The sequence below is a fragment of the Gopherus evgoodei genome, chromosome 2 (genome assembly GCF_007399415.2).
Source record: "Gopherus evgoodei ecotype Sinaloan lineage chromosome 2, rGopEvg1_v1.p, whole genome shotgun sequence".
Taxonomy (NCBI): domain Eukaryota; kingdom Metazoa; phylum Chordata; order Testudines; family Testudinidae; genus Gopherus; species Gopherus evgoodei.
In genome coordinates this window covers 192,211,173-192,234,283 of record NC_044323.1, presented here as the reverse complement: position 1 = coordinate 192,234,283, position 23,111 = coordinate 192,211,173, and the positions used below count along the sequence as shown (strand labels likewise).

General features: G+C 37.8%; 1 protein-coding gene across 3 annotated transcripts in view; it reads right to left on the bottom strand.

The window, feature by feature from the left end:
• MBP (myelin basic protein) overlaps positions 1-23,111 on the bottom strand; it is a 170,106-nt gene that overhangs the window by 131,486 nt on the left and 15,509 nt on the right. For 2 of the 3 annotated variants that reach the window (XM_030552607.1, XM_030552609.1), the window contains exon 2: positions 4,277-4,352. The exons of the other annotated variant lie outside the window; for it this stretch is intronic. In XM_030552607.1, the coding sequence (XP_030408467.1) occupies positions 4,277-4,327 (51 nt within the window). In that variant the 5' untranslated portion in view covers positions 4,328-4,352. The remainder of the gene's footprint in view (positions 1-4,276; positions 4,353-23,111) is intronic. 3 annotated transcript variants of the gene reach the window in all.

Here is a 23,111-nt window from a genome sequence, read left to right as displayed (position 1 = left end):
GCTATCTACCACCCCTTGCACAGAGTTAAAATATTTAAGTATAATCTAGCCATTAATAATTTTTCCAATAAGCTGCAGTATTTCATAAACCACTGCAAACAGTTCCAGAAAGAACATAGGATGATGTCTTGCTCTCTGGTATGAATTAACATTTGATAAAATTTCATTTTAAAATCATGACTTAGAGATCTGGTAAAACAAACTGTTGGTAGATTACTTTTTTTTCTTTTTTTTAAACTGTTACATCTGTTTTAAATTTCTGCCTGTGAAAAAATTAATGTACTAGAATAAACAAATTTCCCCCAAATTCCTCAGGCAAAGCTAGAGCCTTGAAGCATTACCTGATTTATTTTGTCACAGTTTCAAGGCTAATGTACTTTACCACGTATTCAGCCAGTGTATCAAGAACATGAGAATCGGCAGGTGATGCGACACCTCCAATTGTAGTTCAGCTATCAATCATGAGGGAACTGAAGTTAAGATAGAACTTTGCCTAATGTGCTAACAGGGGCCATGCACTTTGAGGAGATGATGATGTGCTTACTCTCTAGGGAAGCCAAACGGAGTCATCAGTGGGAAGTTCAGCCAATGTTGCATTAAGGGTGGCTACTAGCAGTTATCGAGAAGGAGTTTGTTGTGGTTTGCAGCTGTACTAATGGCATCAACTTAAGGTGAACTATAATAACAGCTCAGAATTAAGACCAATAAAAATTCAATAATCCAGAGCAATCTCCACTTCATCAGCACCTTGTTATTTTTCAGAGTCTTAGGTAAAATTCAGGCCAGTGAAGGAAAGCCCATTCTTTAAGACTCCCCAATGCTGAATATATTCACATAAAGATAGGCCAAGGTTTTTCAAAACTAGGTACCTAAATCTTTATTTTGTTGCATAAATAAAACGACATGATTTTGAAAAGCAGCAAGCACCCAGCAGCTTCCACTGAAGCAAAAGGAATTAAGAGAAATTGAATGACTTACTGTAATCTTACAAAAACTGTACAAGTGCAGGTGTCAGATAAGAGAATAACAAGAGAGATGAGACAGAATAAGTTACTGGTTAGAGTAAACATACATATTGTTTAATTATAAAGTTTTATCCCACTTATACCAGATGTTTTCATATGCAGCTGGTAAGTCATATATAGGCTTGGAAGGATTAGATTTTTAATCAGTAAATGTTGATTTCACTGTATGCATAAGCTGACAAAAAATATTTCCATTGATAAAAATCAAAATGTACAGACATGTAAAGAAAGAAAAATGGTGCTTGAGAAAATGCAGTGTTTTAGACACTTAAATTAGGCTTGTTATACGTGGACTAATGATTTCTTGATTTAAGAATATTTACTTAGTATATTTTGACATATATGTTGACAATTTGTATTTTAACAGTTTATAAAGCTTTAAGTTCTTGAATCTCAATGTCTATTGAGAATGTCTGACCCTCATCCCATAATTTTCATACTTGCGGGGAAAGACAGACAAAAAAGTCTTAAAAAAAACACCACTTAAAATTAAAACATTGATGTTATCCACTGAAATTATTTAAAAAATATGGAATTCTGCCAACCCTACTCATACAGTTCCTCTTATTATTTATGGATTGCACCTTTTAGGACGGTGCACTTATAAGACAAAATTAACTGCAACATTTTCAAGGTAATGTCAAAGTACGGGAAACTGTCTCCTGGGAATCTGCCTAATTGAAAGTTTTCTGGTCTGACTACAGTAGTTTGATGCAATAATCATCTTCTGGCTCTGTCCCCCTAGTTTCAGTCATTAGAAAATATGCAGATTCATTGAAAGGAAACAAAATCTTAGTGATTGCAGTCAATAAAGGTATTACAAGAATGCAAGTAGCCACCCCACAGTTAAAGTTTAAACATGGTTTCTCTTTAAAACCTCCCTTAAAAAAAAAAAAAACCACCAATATGCACTGTGAAATCATCTTGAAAAAAAATCAAAATGTCAGTTCAGAACCTAGAGTAGAGTGTGTGGTGCAAATTTGAGTTCGTTTGCTGAAGGGGTTCAGATAGTGAAATACAGTTTCTTGTTGTATCATTCTTTTGGACATAGCATAAACTTAGCCTAAAGCTGCAAGAAATCAATTTTTGGAAATCCATTAACGCATTGTTAGATTTTTTTTTTTTTTAAATGGTGGTTGTGCAACAGCAAGGCAGGAGAAACAGCTCAGTATCTCTAGGTTTATCTCTGTCAACCAATAGCAACTGCTCTGCACTTCACACTGTGGGATTGTAGAAAAGTGAGACCAGATTTAGAACTATAGTGTGCAAAGAAAAAAAAAAAAAAAGATTTTTTTGCTAACAAGGGGTATAGTACTGTGATGTTTTCAGTTCCTATTGCCATGGAGCAGAGTTACAATGGTCTGGCTGCATTGCGTGCATAGCAGTACCTTAACCAGGCATTTCCTGTTTTTTTGTAAATCTCAAGTTTGTCTTTTTACATAATGCTAACACTGTTTTCAGAGATGCATGGAGATATCTTAACTGAACAATTCTCGTTTTCTAATATTTGAGTATGGGTTTTGAAATCCCACATTCTAAAAGGGTGTCTGGGTATGGCAAGCAGAGGTCACTGCTGAACAGCAACAATTTTAACGCCACTTTAACAAAAGGTTTTTTTGCAAGTAAATTTCAACACTCTGATTGTAACTACAAATACTCACGAAGGAAAGGTGATCCATAAACTAAAGAGTTATAAGAAATACAACATTCTAGTTGCTCATTCACCTTACATCTCCGTCTCCACATATCTGCTTTTAAAAAAAAAATAAAAATCATGCAGTGTGCCTACATGAGTGGACTTCACCTAGCTAAATTAAGACTACATAATTTCTTAAAGAGTAAAATAAGCAATAATCCGTAAGCAGTAATCCATATTAACCTGATGCATCAACTACAACGGGGTCGAACACCTTGTTACTATTTGTATTAGAGTTGAACCTAAGGGCTACAGTCCCATTGTGCTAGGCATGGCGTAAACACATCAACTATGACTACATGGTAAAGAAAGCAGCACAATCCCCTCTTGATGGTACTATTTTTCTATTTTCTCCCTCTTCCCTCCAGCATGTTTACTTATGTTCTGACCACTTAGCCCTGCCTTCTAAAAGGATATATTGAAGGTCTGACCATCTCTTTACTACTTCCACTCTTATTTCTGGGGGCATATTGGTCACTTGTGCCACAACAATGTGAAATACTAGTATTCCTCCAGATGAAGCTGTACAGCTCACCTGTCCAATAGGTATGGTCATTTTCTGGAGAAAGTTTGTACACTGGAGCCTTTCTGGTGTCAAAATGAGTAAGAGCAACTAACAAAAAGGAAACAACACTAATTTTTTCTCCTAGATAAAATCATTTCTGTGCATTCCGTTTTTTCTCAGTCAAATTTCACACACACAACAAGAAAGCACCATGAGAAAGCAAAACACTTTTGATTACCCCTCTCTGGAAAATAACCAGTATCAACAAACTCTGTAGAGCTTCTTCATTGTGTGGCCAACACTCCTGATTTTATTGGATCACAGTATTAGGTGTTTTTCTTAAAGTCCTAGCTCCTAGTGATGCGATTAGGAGAAAATCTCAGCTTTCGTTATAATCTTTCATTTCTAGTATACTCTTATTTACTATCAGTCTTTTATATAGTTCCCGTATTAAAGGTAGGATAGTTAAATCTAGTGACTTTGACAAAATGCTAGGTTAACAAGTAACATTTTACTCAGCACACTGCTACTTAAATATGTGCTGCATTTCTATTCTTTCAGGTCTCAGAGTCCATTCCCCACCACAACTAGCTGGCTTCAGACCCAGTGTGCATCCCAGGCATGCAGAATGCTAAGATATGATATTTATCATGAAATTCACTAAAGCAGAACCCCATTTTTCACTATATTGCACGGGGGCTTTTTTCCACTTTTAAGAAATTATATACACTTCTACCCCGATATAACGTGTCCCGATATAACACAAATTCGGATACAACACAGTAAAGCAGTGATCGGGGGGGGAGGGGGGGGAGGCTGTGCACTCTGACAGATCAAAGCAAGTTTGATATAACGCAATTTCACCTATAACGCGGTAAGATTTTTTGGCTCCTGAGGACAGCATTATATCGAAGTAGAGGTGTATATATAATGATTATTATAAAATAATAGTAGTAACAATAAGCTTAGCAAGTGTATTGGCATTTCATCACATACACTTCTCTTGATATTATAATCTTCCTCTTGTAGTATTTTTTTTTCACCTCTCACCTTAATAGGCTTCTCAGCGGTCTGATCTCGTTTTCCTACATGGTTCCCCATGGCAAGCCACTCAGCTCTTCAGAAACTAAAATAAAAACAAAAACAAAACATATTTTTGAAAAACGAAACATGGATTTCAAAAGAAATTTTGGAACTTTTAAAGTGATTTTTGCTCACACCTACCGAACGGCCTTTCTTGTGCTACAGTTATCAGTGACACAGTATTTCTACAGTTCCAGGCTGGGATTTTCAAAGCAGCCTACATGAGTTTGATATTTAACTCCCATTATCTTTCAAGGTGCGGCCACACTCAGGGGGGTGTGGGGGAGGGGAAGGGAAAGGTGTTTTCATACCTAACACAGGGTCACCAACATGGTTAAATCCTAGTCAAGATAAGGCAGTTATAGTTTTCACCTGAGATACCATGTTCATGGAAAAGAGAAGTGAGCTCTTCAGGATTTACCTTGACCTGCTAACATGTTAAAACTATAACTGCCTTGCTTGACCTCTCAACCTTGACTGGAAAGATATTCAGTAGGATTTTAACTCTTGTTAATTGCCATGTGTTAGCTAACCTAAGGTAAGAACACTCCTAATAAAGACAAGACCTGAGTTGAGTGGTCTTATCTCTGAGATTACTGAGTGATTTGAAATGGGGTTGAATGTTTTGAATGTCTTGAGTCTCTCAATGCTGAACTACTCATTGGAATTAGTTTTGCTCAGGATTTCCATTTTTAGTGGAAAAGAAGAATTGCTGAAGAGGATAAAGATGTTTAAAAAAAAAAGCGCCTTTCATTTCCGGAAGCATCTGAACCTTTGCAAAGATATGAAGATTCTCAGGTCCTTCTGGATATCATAGGCCTGACTCTTTCCGCCAATAGAACCCAAGCTCATTCCCTTGTGTTGAAGCCATAGTAACTCCCAATCTGTTGGGCAAACTTGAGATGACTGGTACAGTCCCCAAAATGAACCCTCAGTAAATCTTCCCAGCTACAGTTTAAGGACCAGATTGTTCAGCACACAGCAGCTCCCACTGTTGCACTTGTGAACAAGGGGGATATGAACTGTAGCTTACACAATATTTGATGACTCAAATCTTACTTTTAATTGAACTTCCAGCTTCTAACCAATTATTTGCTTTGTTTATTCACTGTGTGCATTTGAACCTGAAAGCTTATCTTTCTCATAACAATATTTGTGGATCACAGGCCAATACCCAAAAAGACTAAGGGAAAACTAACTTTCTCCAAAATGTTCAGAGGTCACAACCAACCATAGAATGTTTTTATGTAAAACTGCTTAAAGCAGTGGTCTCCAACCTTTTTGTCTGGCAGGTGCCAGACGACGAGCCACGGAGGACCATGGCAGAGGACAAGCATCCACCGAAATTCCGCCAATAGGCATTGCCGCTGAAATGCTGCCAACAAGCTGCGTCATCCAGAGGCATCGCCACCGCTGACATACTGCCAAAAATTGGCAGCATTTCGGCAGCGACGCCTCTGGATGACGCAGCTTGTCAGTGGCATTTCGGCGGATGCTCATCCGCCGGCCAGTACGCAGGTGCACTTAGATGCCCTGGCAGCTGCCGTGGTGCCCACAGGCACTGCATTGGGGACCCCTGGTTTAAAAGGATTTTTAAATGAAAATCAGTAACTCAGACTTCAAGGTCAGATGAGACCATCAGAATCACCTAGTCCTGCATACTGTAGGCCACAGAACCTCACCCACCTTCCTGAAATAGACCCGTAACCTCTGGCTGAGTTACTGAAGTCTTCAAATCACGATTTAAAGACTTCAAGTTACAGAGAAGCCACCATTACACTAGTACACATGGGATAAAAGGGAAGGTCCTTTCATGGACTGAGAATGGGTTAAAAGACAGGGAACAAAGGGTAGGAATTAATGGTAAATTCTCAGAATGGAGAGGGGTAACTAGTGGTGTTCCCCAAGGGTCAGTCCTCGGACCAATCCTATTCAACTTATTCATAAATGATCTGGAGAAAGGGGTAAACGGTGAGGTGCAAAGTTCGCAGATGATACTAAACTGCTCAAGATAGTTAAGACCAAAGCAGACTGTGAAGAACTTCAAAAAGATCTCACAAAACTAAGTGATTGGGCAACAAAATGGCAAATGAAATCTAATGTGGATAAATGTAAAGTAATGCACATTGGAAAAAATAACCCCAACTATACATACAATATGATGGGGGCTAATTTAGCTACAATGAGTCAGGAAAAGATCTTGGAGTCATCGTGGATAGTTCTCTGAAGCTGTCCGTGTACACAATGCGCAGAGGCGGTGAAAAAAGCGAACAGGATGTTAGGAATCATTAAAAAGGGGATAGAGAATAAGACTAAGAATATATTATTGCCCTTATATAAACTGATGGTACGCCCACATCTCAAATACAGCATACAGATGTGGTCTCCACATCTCAAAAAAGATATACTGGCACTAGAAAAGGTTCAGAAAAGGGCAATTAAAATGATTAGGGATTTGGAGAGGGTCTCATATGAGGAAAGATTAAAGAGGCTAGGACTCTCCAGCTTGGAACAAAAGAGACTAAGGGGGGATATGATAGAGGTATATAAAATCATGAGCGATGTGGAAAAAGTGGATAAGGAAAAGTTATTTACTTATTCCCATAATACAAGAACTACGGGTCACCAAATGAAATTAATAGGCAGCAGGTTTAAAACAAACAAAAGGAAGTTCTTCTTCATGCACTACACAGTCAACTTGTGGAACTCCTTACCTGAGGAGGTTGTGAAGGCTAGGACTATAACAGCGTTTAAAAGGGAACTGGATAAATTCATGGTGGTTAAGTCCATAAATGGCTATTAGCCAGGATGGGTAAGGAATGGTGTCCCTAGCCTCTGTTTGTCAGAGCATGGAGATGGATGGCAGGAAAGATCACTTGATCATTGTCTGTTAGGTTCACTCCCTCTGGGGAACCTGGAATTGGCTACTGTCGGTAGACAGATACTGGGCTAAATGGACCTTTGGTCTGACCCGGTACAGCCGTTCTTATGTTCTTATGTAGTTTTAACCTGCAAGTGACCTGTGCCACATGCTGCAGAGGTAAGGAGAAAAACCCCCAAGGTCTCTGCCAATATGACCCCGGGAAAATTCCTTCCCAAGCTCAACTATAGTGATCAGTTAGACCCTGGGTATGTGGGCAAGACCCACCAGCCACACACCTAGGAAAGAATTCTCAGTAGTAACTCAGAGCCTAGCATCCCATCATTAGCCATTAGGGATTTTTGCTACTGGCAGTTGCTGATGGGCCATATGCCATTGTAGGCAGTCCCATCATACCATCCCCTCCATAAACTTATCGAACTCAGTCTTGAAGCCAGATAGGGTTTTTGTCCCCACTGCTCCCTTTGGAAGGCTCTTCCAGAATTTCACTCCTATGATGGTTAGAGACCTTCGTCTAATTTCAAGCATAAACTTGTTGATGGCCAGTTTATATCCATTTGTTCCTGTGACAGCACTGGTGCTTAACTTAAATAACTATTCTCCCTTCCTGATATTTATCTCTCTAATGTATTTAGAGAGAGCAATCATATCTCCCCTCATCTTTCTTTTGGTCAGGCTAATTTAAACAAGCCAAGCTCTTTCAGTCTCCTCTCATAAAAACAGATGTTCCATTCCTCAGGTCATTCTAGTATCCCTTCTCTGCACCTGTTTCAGTTTGAATTAATCTTTCTTAAAACATGGCAGACCTGAATTGCACATTGCACCATTAAACAAGGAATTGGCAAGACTTCATCTGGAATACTAACACTTCTCTACTGGAAATACCTCACTCAGTGCATCCTAGGAATACATTAGCCCTTCTTACAGTCACTTCACATTGGTGGCTCATAGTCATCCTGTGATCAGCCAATACAACTTCCATGTAATTAATTCCGTATCATCATTTACTGTAGGGATGAAACAAAATTTCCTATGCATTCACTTAGCTGGAAACCCATACCCATAGAATACAAACATTTTCCAATTAATAATCAAACCCTTAATATAAATTCTCTATGGAATTTTAGAAACAAATCAAGGCATTATTTTTCTAGCAGCATAGGGGATGAAGACAGTTGGATGTTAACAAGTACCTCCTATTGGTTGTCAGAGTGTGAGCTATGCAAGCATAGCTGAGAAGAAGAGAAAGAGATGTAGACTGATTGCTTATAGTAGAAAGAATATTCATATAACCATAGGGTTAGAAGGGACCACAAGGGTCATGTAGTCTAACCCCCTGCCAAGATGCAGGGATTTGTTGTCTCTAAACCATCCAAGACAAATTGCTCTCAAGCCTCCTTTTGAAAACCTCCTGTGAATGTGTTTTCAAAATCTCCCGAAGCAGTCTGCTCCCTTGTCCTACTGTTCTTACAGTTTGGAAGTTTCTCCTGAGATTTAATCTAAATCTGCTACTCTGTAGTTTGAACCCACTGTGTCTTGTTCTGCCCTCTGTGGCAACTTTTCTCCATCTTTTTAATTGCAACCTTTTAAGTATTCGAAGACCACTATCATATCCCCCCTCTATCTCCTCTTTTCCAAACTAAATATATCCAGTTCCTTCAGCTTTTGCTCAGATAGCTTGCATTCCGTCCCTTTGATCATCTTTGTTGCTCGCCTCTGGATCCTTTCCAGTTTCTCTACATCCTCCTTTCTATAGATTGGTGACCAAAATTGGATACAGTACTTTAGCTGAGGCCTAACTAAAGCCAAGTAGAGCAGTACTGTCACCTCCCATGACTTGCATACTATGCCTCTGTTGTTAGTGCAACCTACAATTGCATTTGCTTCTTTTGCCACAGCATCGAACTGCTGATTCCTGTCCTTCTCAGCTCTGCAGCTGCAAAGCCAGTTATCCCCCATTCTGTAATTGTGCATTTGGTTTTTCTTCCTTAAGTGTAGCACCTTCCATTTGTCTTTGTTGAATTTCATTTTGTTGTCTAAGACCCAGTTCTTCAATCTATCAAAATCCCTCTGAATTTTAGCTATCCTACAAAGCATTGGCAACTCCCATAGGTTGGGATCATCTGCAAATTAAACAACACCAGACCCAGAACACATCCCTGTGGAACCCCACTTGAGACCTCCCTCCAATCCAACATCATTCTATTAATGTTACTCTTTGTTGTTGTTGTTGAACCAATTCTGTATCCACTTACTACTAGTTCTATTGAGCCCACACTTCTCCACAACTTACTTATCAGAATGTCACGTAGGACTATGTCAAAAGCCCTGCTGAAGTCCCAGTGTATTATGTCCACCACATTCCCCCTATCCATCAAACCAGTTACCCTGTCAGAGGGGGAAATAAAACTGGTTTGGAATGTAAATCCATGCTAGCTGCTAATGACCACCCCTTCATCCTCCAGGTATTCACAAACTGAATGTTTTATACATTGATACCTGGGAAACTACTAGAGCAAAGTATGCTGTTCAGCACAGAATTAAACCATGGGTAAAATCCTGAACACTCCACTTAGACTGTTCAGTCATTGCTTTGACATATGACCCGAGTCAAAATCGGCTGACCTATTTAGTAAATCCTCAAAGCATTTTTATATTACAAGATCATGATCACTCGGCTTATTTCAGCAAATCTCATTAATTTCAAAAGATTTTCTCCTCTTTTCAAAAATGTGCATAAACAAAGAAAAATGTGTTTAATAGGAAGTTTGTGACAAACTTCCTAATAGCATATAAAATCTATTTGTACTATATAGTTTATTGTACACATATATACTTACACATGCCAAAAAAAAAGTCAATACAAAACAACAGAAATTAATGTCAATCAAAGAACTCCTCAGGACTAACATTTTCAAATTATATAAAATGCAATTAACATTTTAGGGTGCAATAGTGACAGTGTCCTTAATTTGCTATTGGATGCGTCTGGGGATAAGATACAATGTTATATAGAATGCCTCCTTCAATGACAAGCCATGAAAGAATGGAATGTCAATCTTTATGTCTCATTCTGTCTCTTCTTGCTATGTTTCAACTTAAATAGTGTTTATGTAGGTTAAACCGCAATGCTTAGACTATATCTTTTGGTTGGCTAATGTGGTAATGCTTGCATGTTTTTCTGTTAGAAAACATTTGTGACATTTAAAACACCTGGAGTCACCGGGGGCACATGTGTGTAATTGCAGGTAATGTGATGCACTGAAAGTAACACACACTCAGGAAAGATACATAAATTACAAAAAATATGCACTCTCCACTCACCAATGGCATTTTCTTAACAGTTTAGTTTTCGTTCCTTGTAATGAAGTATTTGTCACACTACCGTATATTTACTAGTACACTGTGAAGTTTTAATAATCTGAGACCTCACCACACCTTTCAGCTAATTCTGAGCTAAATTGTGCCATTAGACACAACTTTTAAACTGGGGCGGGGTGTGACAGAAAACTCCACTACTACGCTTGGATATTTGAGAAGGAACTGGGGACTATTTCTTGTTGTGGCCAATACACAGGAAAGATGGGCTTTAGCCACAGCTACTTTGGTTGATTTTTGTTCCAAGGAACAGCAGTCCATGTGCTCCCCCAAGCACAGAGATGACATGGATTCCTTTTAATGTGTGTAAAATGGTGGGAGTGTTGTGTTACCTTCAAGAGCAATCCTGTTCACACTAGTTAGAGTTCACAGATGGTCAACAGCATAGCAGAGGCTGTTGACAGTTCTAAAAGAATAAAAAATACCTGACTTCTCCACTGCTAGGAGATCAATGCAAACACTACTGATAACATTAAAAAGATTCTAGATCAGGCGATCTTCCAACAGGCCTCTACTCAACAATTAACGGCTTGGTGCTAAGCTCTGAGAGTCTCTCCTTTGGAACATGAACAAGAGAAGGGCAGGTGTGGGAATAGGAGGTTAAGAAGGAAAATCAAGATTAGGCATGGGGAAGATAAGAATATTAGGGTACAGAAAAAGAAACAGGAGGAATGGGAATAGGCTTGAGAGGGTAGTAGAAGCAGAGAGAAATGGGAACAAGGACATAGGAAGAAAGTATGTGGAGAGATGGAAGTAAACAACTAGAAAAGAAAAGAAAATGAAAATAGGAGGAGGATAAATGCAATATAGAAGAAAAAAAAAGAGGGGGGAACCCACACCTAAAACTTAAAGATGTATTTAAATGCATTATTCTAAAAATATTTGGAAGGGACATTGGATCATATAGCTTAAAAGTCAGACCTTAAACATATAGTTCTCTGGTGAGAAAAAGGAACAAGTAATGATTACTACAGTAAGCCAGGCATAACTCGAAGAAATTAATTCCATTTCCTGCCTTTCTCTGTTACATACAGAATAGTAAAAACCTGTTAAGCGAACAATTCAATATAGGTCAAGTATTTAAATAAAGCTATCATAAGCCTTATCTTGGCAGTCAGACAGAAACACCACCACCACTGAACGAAGGAAGCAAAGGAAGAATGTGGCGCTAATGTGACATTTGCAATCTATCACCCTGTTTGCATGTTGCAGGAAAACAAAGGTGGGGGAAAGTAAGCTCTTGGAGGAAGACTGTCTGTTTTTAGTGTATCTAGCACAAATATGGCCCCAATCTCATCTGGGTCCATAGGCTCTACTGCAATAGAACAAACACACACACAAACAGCCATGTATTTTATGAACAGCAATGTATAGATTGATGGAGAGCTAACTGAACCAAATATGCAACATGACCAGCAGGCTAACGACAATGAAAGAAACCATATGCAGGATGAAATGATCTAGATGGCCACAGACCGTTAGCTTGTGAAGCTAATCAAATTAAGAGAAAATACAATTTGATAAGTACATGGAATCATCTGAAATCAACTACTAAAGCAATGAGCTCATGATTCCAGTGTGGATCATTTCTTCAGCAAATTGTTTTAGCTGTTAAATGTATGCTGATTAAATACAAAGAAATGGAAAAGAAAAAAGGAAAAAAAGTCTTGCATCGTAGAAGAGCAAAGCTCGATACAGAAATTCAGGAGTATGGTTTGAGAGCGGAATTAAATAAGGTTGTGTATTTGGGTTCTGCAGGAATATGACTAAAGTTGAAACCAGTCATCTTTGAGTAAACCCATAAAATCTGCACTTATGTTTTTCATTCTCTTTTTAATGTCTCAGAGAGACAAGCACATGGCCAAAATAAGACAAGATTGTGTTACATTTATTTCCTCCACCCTAGGAGCTGAAGTACTATAAAAAGACCAGATTTCACTTGGTCATATTCATACATAAATGAACGCAAATGTTTAATACTAAATTCTAAATCAGATTTTTTATATACCTACCTGCAATATTTTTTTTACCTATAGCTAAGGGACTATGATTTTTAAAGAGAACATTACTAAACACAGATTCACTTTTCAGCCTAAGAAACAAAAGCAATACAGCTGATTAGCAAAAACATGCTATAATCATGAACCTCCTCCTAACTATGACATGGAAAAAAACTGGAGTCTTCTGAAAAAATTCATCTGCAAAATCTAACATGGACAATTAAAAATGAAAATGGTGCTGATTATGTATATAAATATATATTCGTGTATGTGAATTTGTATGAGCATATGAATGTTCACCAAAATAAATCGAAGTGAATAGGAACATATATAAGATCCAATCCTTCAGTCCTCATTCAGGCAGAAGAAATATTTAATTGAGTAAGGAGTGCAAAATCCAGTCATGTTTTCAGTAGCTATATAAATAAAAGCTGCTGATTAAAATATAAAGAATGCTTCTTATCCTTATTGTCATCTTTACTTCTAAAACATTTAGTAGAAATATGAGCATATCAAACCCCAATTCTGGGAAGACAGAAGCATGTGTTTAACTTTAAACACCGTAAGTAGCACTACTGATTTAAATGGGATTACTAACGCTGCATAAAGTTAAGCATGTATGTAAGGTCTTCATAGCACAGAGGTCTCAAATAACCATTTCAAAATCTGAAAGATTTTTTTTTAAACGGATAGTGAGAGTGTTAATTTAGCCCTGTGATGTTGCCCTTACCGGTTATGTTACTTTGTCATTCCGATTGGTATGTAATAAAAGATGACAGCTCCATGCAAGTGCATAATGCATTAATTTGAAGCACATTCGTTTTCTGTTGAGTAATAAATAATGAACGATGATAAATTCATGTGACAACTTCTTAGCACAACTCTCACCACAAGTAATAAATAATACATTGGAACATCTGAAATATTTCCTGGGTACTCAGAGTATGGTTTGTGCTGTGCAACACAGAGTCTGTGTCTTTCTCTATCTCCCCCCAAGAAGTTTAAAATTTAAGGCACAAATTGTACTAGTCAGTAGGGATACTCATGGGAGTAGACTGGTGATGATATAAAACTTTTTCTTCAAGATGCACTATAATTAGCAATCCCTTCAGTGTCAAGGAATGGCATCTTGAAATGGCAACAGATTTCTGCCTATTTATTTAAGAGTGATACCTGGCACCTTTCCGTTCTGAAGCAAAAACTCCTGATGCCGCCCAGTAATGACACTATGCTCATAATGCTTTAGGCCCCAAAGATTAGAACTGCAGGTAGTAAATATCGGGAAACCAACATTGCCACACCTATCCCAATCCAGAACTGGTGTGAACCCAAAAAGAGGAAAACAATCCACTGGAATCCTGCAGAGGCATCATTCTGAAACAAAATGCATCCTATCCATACGGAACATTTAAAACTCCTAAAAGGAACTTCTAATCTGATTAACTTTGCATCAGTCAGAAAGAATCAATTTGGACCATCTGGCATATTAGCTGAAGACTTTTGGCCTTAGTAACAGTTCTTCTGTACAGCCACATAAAATCTTAGTGCAGAAGATAATGAGGCTACAGGGAACTCTTTCGCAGTCTTCTCCCAGGTCTGCATCTCCACTGTCTTAACTCCGAGACATCATCCTTACAGCACAGTGGCTGCCCAGCTTAGAAACAATGATGGTATGGCAAGGAGCAAGGGAGTGAGATGCTTCTTACAGCAGCTGAGGATTGTCAGTGAGGTGACCAACATCCTAATTTGTAGAGGAAATCACACATGCCACCCTATAGCCTCCCCACATGGAGCCATATCCAAACAATGCCATAAGAATAAAGCCACAGCAACTCTCACTTCTCTGCTGTCTAAACAAACAAAAAGATTGATGGGAAACACTTCACGCTCAAGCATGTTATTACCCAAGCAAAAGAAACATGAAAATAAAACAAGAGTGAGGGAAGGACCTCAGTATACTCTACAGGTGGAACACTTGGAGCAATATTATTCTTTTTTAAATAACTGGAAAGTTCTTTTTTGTTAAAGAGCCCATTTTAAGCCTTTTGAAATTAAATGGGTATTTAGGGTAGGGAAGAAAACATTTTATCAGCCATCCAAAACAAGTGTCGCTTTAAAATTTAGCTACAACATTATTGAAAGAGCCAGATGAGGGCACCTTAGAAAGCAAATGCTTCTCTTGGTTTTGATCTAAATTAGAGTATTTGAATGAAATACAATAGTGCCACATTTTTGAGATTATGATAGTCTAACTACAAATTGTGAGGAAATATTTTCACACACACTGAAGTGGAGTCTGAACAATCATCATTGCAAAAAATCCCAAGGCTTGAATGATAGATTCAGAGGTCTGTAAATAATATCAGATCTAATAAAGTTCATTTTGTATATATTCATTCTCGGTATAAAAAGTAAAGTCTGCTCCAAAAGCTATTTTGCAATGACCAGGAATGAATCTCAAAGCAGCAACAGTATATATTTTTTTCAATCTTAACTTCACATTAAGTCATCTAAGTTTTAAAATATATTAACTGCAATTCTCAGGACACAGATGCTTCTAACTAGTATTTTAATATTATCCCTGAATAGTAGTCTAATCAGGTCTGTAAATTTAAGGCTCAAATCTGCAGGTTCCTACATGCTTGCGTACGTGACTCAGTGGGATTACAGAAATGGAGTAAAGTTATGTAAACGCATAAGTGTTTTCAAGAATCAGATCGTAAATATTACTCTGTATAGACTTCAAATTCATCATGGTCTGATATGGATGAATTAGGGTAGGGAGTTGCAAGACCACATTTTATTACCCTTCACCACTCTGGTGAACAGTCACCATAAAAAAATTTAGGTATTTGGGGGGTACATTTAAATAGAAATACTTTTTTTCCCCCAAGATAAATGATGTAAACCCAACAGAAACAGCTATTGATGCTGTTATATTCAACTCTGATAAGATAAAAACAGATGTGATGAACTTGTGCCAAGAAAATGTGCAAGCTGTGTCTAAATTTTGGTGATACTGTACTCTTACAGATGTAACTTTATATAATAAAAACCCAAAAATAACCCACACTGATTTGAAAAGACAATTTTAAAAATATCCAAAACATGTGTGGCTTCTTGGGGACCAGGTGGGCTCAGATGGCTAATATTTGGACTGGCAGCATGCAGGAAATACTTGAGAGAATTTTGGAATTTAAATTGTATACCCTTCTTTCTGAGCAGAGATCACTTTAGAGGAGGTCTAAATCATGCAAAGTTAAGGAGGAAATATTTGGAATGGTCTCCCCAGAATTGTCTCACCATCACGACCTAAAATATAGTAGAAAAGTTGTCAAACTGGAGCAGACCAGTGGTCCATTTAGTTCAGCAATTACTTCGATCAGTGGCCAGTGCCACACACTTCAGAGGAAGGTACAAGGAAATCTCATAATGAGCAGTTATCGAATAATTTGCCCATAGGGCAAGTTCCTCGCTAACATCTCCACCTTCTTGAATTAGCTGTTGGATAATGAGAATTTTCAGTTAATTGAATAACGAAAAAATCCCTCTGTGCTGCGTGAAATAATCCATCATTTCATCAAATGAATATTTGACTGAAAACAAACTTAAAATAAAAAAAAGCAGTCTTTAAAGGGAAAAAAATGGGTAATTCTAGATGTAATGCATGAGATGCTAGAAATATGAATAGTTCAGGCCAGGATTTTCCCATCTTGGTGGCAGCAAAGCTCGGGGTAATTCAGAGCTGACAAGTATTATACTATGTTTGTACAGTGACTTGCACAATAAGGCCCTGATTTGGTTACATTTTAGACACTACTGTAATATAAACGTTTATTAACAAACAACATGTCCTTCAGCTCTGATAAGGCCGGACCTAAAATGCCCCCCCACCCCCCAAGAACTAGACCAAGCATATAATACAATTTACCTGAAAAGATAAGAAATTCAGACTCATATACAAATATATACAAATTCAGACTTATAAACAAGCATATAGTGTCTTACTCTAAATGATTTTGGTATCTTTTGGACGACACCACTCCATTTAAAACACTTGTGGAAAGAAGAAACCACATTTCACAATAGTGGAAAAGGTGAGATTTTGGCAGAGAACACTGGGGCAACCACTAGGTCATCCAGGAAGTGTAACGGTATACACAAAGTAGATAGGACCTCCGTTTTTAAGGCATCAGCTAGCTGATTTTTGAATTTTTTTCCTCTACGTGCCTCACATGGAGAGGATCATGTAATTGTTCCCTTTTAAGTATGACATTTTCAGTGACATCACCATGATGTATAGTTGACAGTTTAAACATAATTACAGAAGTCGGTCCAATTAAAGATATTAGCTCATCTAACTTGTCTCTCTCATAATTACAGATGATACTCTGTGAAATTATAATGAAACTGTTGGACAGCGACAGTTGCAGGAATTTTATACCTTCTCTGGTTATTTCTTCTTTCAACGCTTCACCCTCCCCTTCACAAACTCTGGATTATAGGCCTCATGGATATTGAAATAACCTTGGTGTTTAGTGTCTAAATTTTTCTCTTTTCCATGTTATAATTATTTATATTTTTTCATATAGTATTTGTTATGAATTTATCAAGGTTTTTAAAAATAAATTCTTCAGGAGAAGTTTTCCCCCAACATCGTTCAGCAACATTGATGTAAACATATTATACTTGACCATAAATATAAGTCTCTTTATGTTATCACATTAAAAAGAGCAACACAGACCATCTTATGTAAATGTTACTGTATTAATAGTTTATAAGGGAAGTACTTAAAAAAAAAAGATATCTTTAAGGCCAAAAGATCTTTCGATGCTGAAGTGTGTTTGTTTAATAAATATCAAAGTATATTATCCACATTGTAAGCACTTTTCTTCAAAGACAAACATTGATGGAGCATATTGGACCATATGTTTCCTTTCCAGCAGAAGAAATATTTAGGTCCAGTCCTCAGTCTTTTAATATTCTTTAGTTTAATGTACTGTTTTTGAAATGGCATAGACCTGAGTCCAAAACATGAAGGTTCATTTTTAATATACAAGTCTGATACTGTAAATACTACAGTAACTGTCAGACTGCTATTTTCAAGTGCTATAAGAATATACCTATGGGATCACATAGGACAGATGTTAAAACATCAATAAAATGATGTAATAAACCATTTTAAAATCTGGATTTTGCCAACAGTCATATACTTCTGTCAGGACCCAATAGATCTATTCTAGCCACGTGCAGTTCCATTTGCTGGAAATGTGAATTTTCATAGACAATGTGAAAAGCATCAGAGAAAATGGGGAAAAAATAGAAATGACAGCAAGTTATTTACTAACATTTCACACCTTAGTCCATTTTAACTCAGATTTACAGTGTTTGAGATTAACATACTGAGAGCTCAAAAGGAGATCTAACACCTGTTAGAGGATAAAGAGAAACAAAAAACAAAAACCCAAGATATCTGCAACACTCTTAAATCTTCCTCCCATTTCCTCTCGTCAGAGGATGAATTCTCTCCAGTTGAAAAACGGTATATTCTCGTTTCCCCTTTCTTAGGCCAGGAGGTGGCATAAGGCTCCCCAATGAACATGGCAGCCTTCTCAATTAATATTTCATTATACAAACAGAGGAAACTTGTCTTTGCAGTAATTGGTAACACAAAGCACACCCAGAGTTGTACGTGAATGTACTTCAAAGACAGCTTCCTGCCTGGCAATTAGCAAAGGTGACCGAGAGACAGAAGTGACAGAAAAATGACTCACCTGCTCCAGAAACTTAACTTTGCATAGACAGAACAGTTCAGCAGTATGTACCAGGATTAACACCAAACAAATTAAGTGATAATCACATGCATTAGCTGCAACTAACTAATTAAAAATTGTTACTACTCAGTTTTAATTGCGCACTTAAATATTATAAATAAATATTGTGGATGCTTTTCTACATTTTCAAATATATTGATTTCAATTACAACACATAATACATGGTGAGCACTGTACGCTGTATTTTTATTACAAATATTTGCACTGTAAAAACGAAACAAATAGCATTTTTCAGTTCATCTCATACAAGTCCTCAGTTCTATTTCTTGTACAGCAAATCACTAAGACAAAAAAAAGTTTGTTTAGATTTACGAGAGATAATACTACCCACTTCTTATTTACATCATCTGAAAGCGAGAACAGGTGTTCACATGGCACTGTTGTAGCTTGCATTGCAAGATATTTACATGCCAGATATACTAAACATCCATATGTCACTTCATGTTTTGATTGTTGGCTCTAAAGTTTTACATTCTTTTTACATAATGGCATTCAAAAACAAAAACAAAACAAATAATAATTCTACATTTGTAAAGTGTCACAACAGAGATTGTACTTGTAGGAGGTGAACTGAAAAATACTCTTTTCTTTATCATTTTTATAGTGCAAATATTTGTAATAAAAAATAATATAAATCTCTGTACTTTTCAAGCAGCAGTGCATGTTAATACTAATTCCTGGACCAATAACACAACACATTCTTTTTTTGAAGTATCGATGCAGGATACTTCAGTCAGAAACAACTGATAACTAACAAACACTTGTATGAACTATGTATTATTATTCCAACTGTCAGGGGGGGGGGCACAGAGGGAAGTCAATTAGTGTGCAGAACCTTCCATAAAACAGCTCAGTTATTAACTGTAATGAGGTTGATCGATTTGCAAGCTATGAAGTTGTACTATTTTTTCCAAGATATTTTCAAATGGTTTTAAAATATATTTTGTATTACTGGAAACAGGAGTATTACAATTCTCAGTGGGTTTGGTTACTTTGGGAAGCATGTTGTAGCAAGGGCTCTGCTCCCCAGACACTGTGGATAGCTCCCTTTGCAGTGGTGGGCAAAGGCTCATTGCATCCTCTGCTTCCCCTGGTGCATTGCCTGGCTGTACACAATTTTGCCCTTAATATTTTGCATTTGATATTTTTAAACCATACATTATTTTTGCATTGGAGCTCTTGTCTTGATAATACTAATATATTCATTCTTTTATTTTTGGAGACTATTCAATACATTTAACACCACTACTCACCACCTTCTATTCACTCTTCCAAAAAAAACCAGTAAATTCCCTACCAATAATGTATGTAATTATTCATACCTTTAGGGCTGGTGGGCTAAAATTTCCCAAAGCTTTCCCCAAATATTATTATACCTCTTACATTACAGCACATAATATTTTATAGATCTCTTCTGGCCAAATAAAGATGTTGAAAAGTATTAATTAAAAGCATTTTGCTTTTTTAATAAAGCAAACTGAGTAGTACTAACCACAGCAGTCTCTCTCTGTAGGATTTCCTATGAACATTTTAATTGGCTTGGGTTCACACGAGTTCATACCTCTTAAATCCACTTTGTAATTCAGACAAAACTATTAAGTTTAACTTGTTTTTTTGCATCAAAAACACATGAAACAGCTATTTTTGAAGAGTTTAAATGCTAACTCACGAATCAGTCCAGATTTCCTCAAAGTCCTGTCTCTCAAATCTTTTGACCAACTTGTCTTCAGTTTTTAACTAAACAAACAAGTGAAAGACTATTTGCACTGTTTTTGGTTGTTTGTTTTTTTTAAATCAGTAGCAGGAAGCCAAAGAGTAGGAGCTGCAGAGGAAAAGATCTAAAGTGAAGCAGAGGAAAAAAAGAGAGTTACTTTAGGTTTTCCTATTTTCTTTATTCTAATAAAATTCCTGGGTCAGCATTAGAAGAAACAATATCTGATTCTTTACCATAGTCACACAACCACCATATGAGTTCTGCCGTTGCAGATTTCACTGTAGATTTTTCTCTAATACTGACAAGATGACTCATTTTATGATTTTTTTTCTCAGGGTACGTCTACAATAGAAACGTAAGTCAACCTATATCAGTAATTACTGCAGCCGTGCATACAGGAGCAGTGGAAGCTCCCTAAAGGTGGGAAGGCCACCGGCGCCCAAACCATGCCCCCTCTCATGCTGCTCTCCCCTGCCTCCACAAGACCCAATCCCCCACTCCCGCCTCCCCATCACTCGTCTTTATGACCAGTATGTCCTCACTTTTAAAAGTGATGGGCCATGACCCCGAGGCCCTGCCTGTTCCGGCGCTCCTGGGTGCATGTTCACACTACCTTCCTTGGGTTGGTGGTGTGCATCCTCACCAGGGGCGCGCCCACCAACCTAAGAGGGGCAGTGTGGGAAGCTGAGAGCGCTGCCTCTTAGCTCCGCTGGCAGTTCCCTGCCAGGAGTCCAGTTGTCCCACAGGCTTCCAGTGGGCTGCCCTCTCTCTGCTCCCAAAAGCCAACTAGGGCATCTCACCTCCCCGTTCCCCACTGAGGGTCGGTAGAGGAGGAGGGGAAGCCTCAAGGGCTTCTCAACCCCAGGAAGTCCTGCTTCCCCGCCTTCTGTCAATTTCACCTAAATTGACCAGGCTGCCAGGCTCTGGATGGGGAGCGTGTGGGTGCAGGCTTCTCACTCCAGCTGGCAGCTGGGGTGGGGAAGCCAACCATGTCTACAGGGGAGCTTCTGCTTTGAAACTGACAAGACAGAGAATAGCTGATGTAAGTAAGGCAGTGTCTACACAGACACTACGTCACCCTAACTACACCAATATAAACCTTGCGCCTCTCATGGAGGTGGAGTTGTCATGTCAGCGTAGTAGGGCACATCCATCAGCAGGAGGAAAGTTGCAGTGTAGACACGGACATAATTAAGTCAGTATAAGCTGCCTTATGTCGATATAACTGTGTTGTACAGACCAGCCCTCAGATAACTGTATCACTGTCCTAACGGCAACCAAAGACAAAAAACTCAGAACATGCTATTTTTGCGAACCAGATGTTCATTTTTCATTGTTTATGAACTTTATGACATTTTATTCTAATCAGAAGAGAGCACCTATATGTCACTGACCATAAACAAATTAATTTTGAAAGCATAAATCAAGCTGAAGAGTATTCATTATTATGACCCAGAATAGAGACGAACACGTGTTCAGAGAATTGGGCCACAAGTGCGAGACCCAGCATACTGCTTATAAATATAAATCCCCACTCCTCTCTCTTTCACCATTTTTGAGGGCAAACACACACATCAGAATTCCAGCAAGTGTTCTATCTACATATAAATACATGCAGACATATACACTAGTGATCCTGCATAGTTGTGACTGAAACATAAAACAGCTAAATACGCTTCTACTTGATTTTCAAATAAAAAAGTGTGCCATGACTAACATTAAGCCAGAGCAATTCAGGATCATGCTATATGTGCCAGCTGGCAACAAACACTCCTCAGAATTTCTTTCCATCTGGACTCAGCAATTTCCTGCCTCAGTCTCACTGCTGATCATTTTAAATCTTCAGTACTTCATATGAACTGGTCCTATTTCTGAGAGTCTTACTAGTCACTCCCTTATTTTGGACTCTTTGCTATGAATTATCATTATGCCAGTGACAACCGTATTTATTTCATTCTTACAGATGGCCTTGGTTCTGTCAATACAGCTGGCAAAAGGAAAAGATATGGATGCGGCAGACTTTTATGCTTTAAAAGTATCCGTTGGTCTTATCCGATGGCAGCTTGTTAGACTTCTTCTCCAGAAATCTGAGTGTTAATAGCCCTTTATACTACATTATTCTACAGGAAGGGCCCAAAACACTGGTACTACTGATGTCAGATATAGCATTCTGGAAGATTATTGTAAAACACTATAGTATTTGTCTATTTGCTATTTTAATAAGGGGCCTTGTTTGTCATTTGTGCAACTTTCAGTAAGGATAAATATTTAAATTTAGTTAATCCCTTTCAAGCAAGAGGATCCCAGTACTTACAGACAAAGTGCAGCCATCTTTGGGATGGAAAGAAACTGTGGAAGAGAAAACGACTATCACCTTACTCAATTGATGCCACAAGAGGACTTTTTAAGTAGGTAGAATGTAATTATCTAGTTGGAAATTAGCTGGAGCATTGGGGTTAACACCTCTGCAATTGCAAAAAAACTAATCATAAGATCTTTATCTTTAGTATCATAAGTTGATACCTCACTAGCAAGGCAGATGCTTTTCACTCTTCTTTAGTAATCTATCTAGAACCGTCGTTTGACTGTGAACACGGATGCTCGAAATCCTTCTTGTCCATACACAAAAAAACCCACAATTAAAACTCATGGAGATATCAGAGTGATTTTGGTCTCATTATGTCCATAATTATATTTATGGGCTGATCTGTGCTTAATTTTACTCATGCGAGCAATATTTACTCATGCATGTAGTCACACTGAAGTCAATGGGATTATTTTGCATGAGAAAGGCACTAAAGGGTCAGCCCCTCTGTCATATGTCACAAATATTATTGCAATGCACATGATTATAAAATAACTGCTTTCTTTCCCAAGCTCTGGTATTCCTTTCAAATGGAAGTAAGGAATCCGCTGACTGTGAATTCTTTTATATAAACACACACACACACACACACACACACACACACTAACTTGGGTGTATTCAGTTTAATAT